This window comes from Austrofundulus limnaeus, unplaced genomic scaffold, assembly GCF_001266775.1.
Source record: "Austrofundulus limnaeus strain Quisiro unplaced genomic scaffold, Austrofundulus_limnaeus-1.0 Scaffold71, whole genome shotgun sequence".
Lineage (NCBI taxonomy): Eukaryota > Metazoa > Chordata > Actinopteri > Cyprinodontiformes > Rivulidae > Austrofundulus > Austrofundulus limnaeus.
This window is the reverse complement of record NW_013952473.1, coordinates 979,467-984,240: the sequence shown is the minus strand read 5'-3', so window position 1 is coordinate 984,240 and position 4,774 is coordinate 979,467. Positions and strand designations below refer to the sequence as shown.

General features: G+C 41.5%; 1 protein-coding gene across 1 annotated transcript; it reads left to right on the top strand.

The window, feature by feature from the left end:
• Positions 1-2,381: 2,381 nt before the first annotated feature.
• On the top strand, positions 2,382-3,635 carry LOC106519090 (piggyBac transposable element-derived protein 4; the record flags this gene model as incomplete). Its single annotated transcript, XM_014010619.1, is given in 1 exon segment — positions 2,382-3,635. A coding segment is annotated over 1 exon segment (1,254 nt), but the record flags the coding sequence as incomplete, so codon positions are not given.
• Positions 3,636-4,774: the final 1,139 nt, after the last annotated feature.

Below are 4,774 nucleotides of genomic sequence, written 5' to 3'. Positions count from 1 at the left end.
TATCTCCAAATTAAAAAATTAAGTAAATAAAACAAAACAAAATTAAACAAAAACATTTTATTATTTTATCTTAAATAACTAATCTGTCTAATTTAGTCATAAAACAATTTCAGATTACTGGAATGTAAAAGTGGTGAAGCCAAATAAATGTTATAGGCCTGCCATAAAGTGAGCTTCTGCCTGCTGCTGCTGCGCTGAGTGTGCTCATAGCAGAGACYGACCGTAACAAGATGGATTTATGACTGATCGAATGTACCCATCTTTTTTATCATCTCTGTGGGTAACAATACATTAAAAATATGTTTTTTCTCCGACAACTTGGGTGTGAAAAGCTCTGCGCGACGTGCAGCGGGAGGGAGGAGGAAATGATCCCGCGACACGACAGCACGACTTTTCTACAGAGGAGAGGGAAATTTTCTGAGGATTTAATCTCTCTATACATGTTTTAAAAGCTATATTTCTTCATTTGTTTTCAGAATATTTCGAATAAATGGCCCTATAAAAAACTAAAAAATGGTTTACCTGCCCGAATATGGGTTTTGCCCTGGGCAGTCGGGCAATAGGATTTGTCGAACCCTGCTCGCGGGAACCTAGTCACACGCGGGGTCTGTGTTGGTGGTTCTTGCTATAATCTATAAAATTAATTATTGATAAGGTAACCATGCTGTGGCTTCACCTGTCGCGTTTTCTTTTAAAGAAAGAAAAAGTAGCTTGCAAAGTTGTCGCATCGGTGCTACGTGATTAAAAAAAGCAGAGTTTTCATCGTGCGTCTGGCTGAGTTATAGTCGCGCTTTGGCCCGCACGCGTGCATGTCTTCCTATCTTTGTGAGGACCACACACAGCGCTCAGCCTCGCTCTGCGCCGTCTTTTCCCCCCGATGTTTGGAGAGAGGTGGATACAGAGGAGTGCAAAAAATAGCTCTCAACTTGATTTGGCCTTATTTTAATAAAAATGACTACATGCCATGAAATTCTTAGAGGGGCGGGCCGTCTCGTTGGTGGGGGTTTGGGGGGGCACACTTGTATAATGGTAGGGGAAACACTGATGTTAATATTAAACATATTGCACACTGGTTGTTACACATCGGTTGTTTGTGTATGTATTGTTGCCTGTGTACATTTGCACTGTGGTGTTAAGTTGCGTTCAGTGCCCTGATGGCTGTGGGGTAAAAGCTGTCTTTGAACCTGTTTGTCTTTATTTTAATGCTCCTGTACCTCCTGCCTGATGGCAGTGGTTGAAACGWGGTGTGACCTGGGTGTGTGGGGTCATTCAGGATGTTCGTACCTTACCTGAGACAGCGAGAGCTGTACAGTTCCTCAAGAGAAGTTAGTGGGCATACAATGATCTTCTGGGCTGTGATGGTGATCCTCTGAAGTGAAAACCAACAATACAAGTCATTGAAGCTTTCTATTAAGTGTTACAAGCAAAGAGGACTTAATATGATCCAACTCTGCATCTGCTACATTCATAGTACAAACTGGAGCATTGAGGTGTTCAACATTGTGTTTTTTTTTTTCACACAAATGACCACTTAATTAAAAACGAGAACTTCAAATGTGTTTTGCAGCTTACAGAGTCTATGCAGACTTGTACAAATGAGAAAACTATTTCTGGTTTTATTGGTATTTTTCCAGGTATTTACATCATGAGCAAACCAGCTACAGTCTTGCTGTACCTGGTTGATGTTGCATGTTTTTTGTGCATCTATTATTTTGATCATCTATGTGGTATATTAAAATATTACATTCCCTAAAAAGCAATTGTTGTCACAGAAAGCTTCACTACTTTGGGTCAGGCATTTAGCTMGAGGGCCGTCAGGGCATCATTACAACACACTCTTTCAGCTGGTGATGCCTCAGGATGCCCTCACGGCACCGTGTCAGTTTTTGGGTCCATCCAGAGTTGTTTTTTTACACTATATACATTTTGCAAGCTTCTGTAAACTTTGTAAGCAGCGTCTGGTTGACTGCAATGATTTAATGAGGCCAAAGGAGGACACATAAAGAATAATTTGCGAGAGGTTGGTGGTCTGCAGAAAGACCAAAAAGACAATTGTTGGTTTTCATATTCTCATTTTAGTTATCAGTTTTTATTCATACCAATGATAATTATTATACTTCACTTTTAAAGTGAGACATACCATAGTATAAACCAAAAATACAGTGAGCAAACTCTGTAAACTGTAAGCAAACTGTATTTTACTAAATACATCATGCAGCTGGTATAAGTGATGCCATATGGTGGTGGTATTAGGTTTCTTCTTTTCCTAATAACAGTATGGAAGAATAGTAGAAATTGCAACAAGTCACCCTGTCTGTGTTTGTCCACACAAAATCTACCAAAAGTACAATTAACCTTTTCTCCATCTACTTCCTTTACAGGGATGATTTCTCTGAGGACAGCTCAGGTGAGGAGTGGAACTGTACGCCTGCAAAGAGGAGACTTTCCATGAGGCGATACCGCACTGCATATGCTACTCCGGCATTATCCCCCCTGAAATCGACATCTGAGCAGTGGAGGCAGAGTCCCAGAAGAAACACAATCCGCTCAACACCCCGAAAAAATAACTCATCCCCCATTTCTGGCAGGAAATTCTCCACTCTGCCCAAGAAAAATCAAAGTGTAAAGCGGCAAAGGGAGAAACAGAATTTAGGGCCAGATAAAGATGAAGAAGAGGATGATGACCGTTGGCGAAATATTGACGAGGAAGACACAGAACTTCCTCAACTTCGATTCAGACCAAAGAGGGATGTAGGGCCTCAGCTGAACAGAACAGCAAACTACACACCACTTGAGCTGTTTCAGTTATTCTTTTCCACTACTGTAATAGATACTCTGGTGAAAAACACTAATTCTTATGGGAAGAAGAAATGCCAAGGCAAGAAGGAAAGCTGGGTCCCTGTCATGGCGGCAGATATGTATTCCTTCATCTGCCTCGTCCTCTACATGGGGATTGTACCGCTCAAAACTCTAAAAGAGTTCTGGAGAGGATCTAAGCTCTTCAGCCTGCCATTTCCTGCCTCTGTTATGCCTTGCAGGCGATTTTTAGCCATTTCCCGCAGTCTGCACATGAATGACCCTGCTGTTGAAGCTGCCAATGACCGAAAGAAAGGGACAATGGAGTTTGACAGACTCTGCAAGATAAAGCCACTGTATGAGCAAATTTTGGAGGCTTGCCAAACCTTCTTTCATCCTTACCAGCACATCTCTATAGATGAACGAATGGTGGCCAGTAAAGCTAGGTTTGGATTCAAGCAGTACAGCAGAAATAAGGCAACTAAATGGGGCTTTAAGCTTTTTGTTTTGGCAGACTCAGTCTGTGGCTACACACTGAATTTTTTTGTGTACGGGGGGAAAGATGGACAGCCCACAGGGAATGGGATAAGCTATGATGCTGTCATGAGACTGCTGAAGATTCCATTTCTAGGCAAAGGGTATAAGCTCTATGTTGATAACTTTTACACCAGTCCAACTCTCTTTCTTGACCTGCTTAAAAGAAAAATTTGGGCATGTGGCACTATTCGGTCCAACGTAACAGGTTATCCCAGGGTGAAAAATAATAACATGCCAGAAAAAACACCAAGGGGGACTATTCGTTGGCTCAGAAAAGGAAAGTTGCTATTTGTTAAGTGGTATGACGATGTGTTCTACCATGCACAGAGCTTATAGTAATGACATGGCAAAACGCAAAGTGAAAGGTGCGAATGGACAGTGGACGATTAAGCATGTGCCCATTCCAAGCTGTATCAAAGATTATAACAAGCATATGGGGGGTGTTGACTTGTCAGATGCACTCATTGGCTACTACAATGTCCTTCACAAAACACACAGATGGTACAAAACTCTGTTTTATCACTTTATTGATATAGCCACCGTAAATGCCTTCATCCTCCACAAAGAAATGTGCAAACTGCAAAATAAGCCTGTAGTTACACAGAAAATCTTCAGGGARCAACTCATTTTGTCCCTGGCTCAGATTGGTTCTACTCCACGCAGGTCAGGGCCACAAAACTTCATGGTGTCCGTCTTTCCTTTTGGAGTACCTGCTTCTGTGTTCACAATCCCATCTGCCTCTAATGTGCTCSCCGCCTCAGCTTCTTCCGACCCCGAGGCGTCGTCAGGCTCTAAAGAGCTGTCCGACCCCGTTTCCGATGGTGCGGCACCTGATGTAGCCTCTGATGTCCCAGGTTTAGGGCACCTGCCGTCTTACTTTGTTGAACAAATGAGCAATGTGGCCTCCAGGGACAGGGCTACTGCTGGAAGAAGGGCATGTGTGGTCTGCAAAAGAAAATCGCCAGTCTATTGCAGCACTTGTCACAAAACTCTTTGCCTGACATCTTTCAGAAACTGCTACAGTAAGTGGCACAGAAGCAATAACATCTGTGTTTAGGTAAACACATGTAGTCTGCACAAATAGCTTAATAAACAAAGTGAACTGCCCCTTCAGGATTCATTTATCTTGGTTACAACTTTTGGTCGCTTCCTACACAGCGACATTGTTAACTTGAATTCTTTTTTTTAATGTACAAAAAAATGCTTGAAAACGCTAAAAATTTACTGTAAAATTGTGGGATAATTAAAAAAAATTGGCGTTGGCAATAACAGTAAAAACTTTTGTTGAATGAAGAATGTCTACCTAAACAAAGAAATGTAGTCATTATCTATAACATCTGAATTTTGTTTAAAATGTTTTATGCTGTGTGTATATTACCAAGTTTAATATCTCTGTCTTTGACGCTTAAGCATGTCACACCAGAAACTAGTAAGCAATACA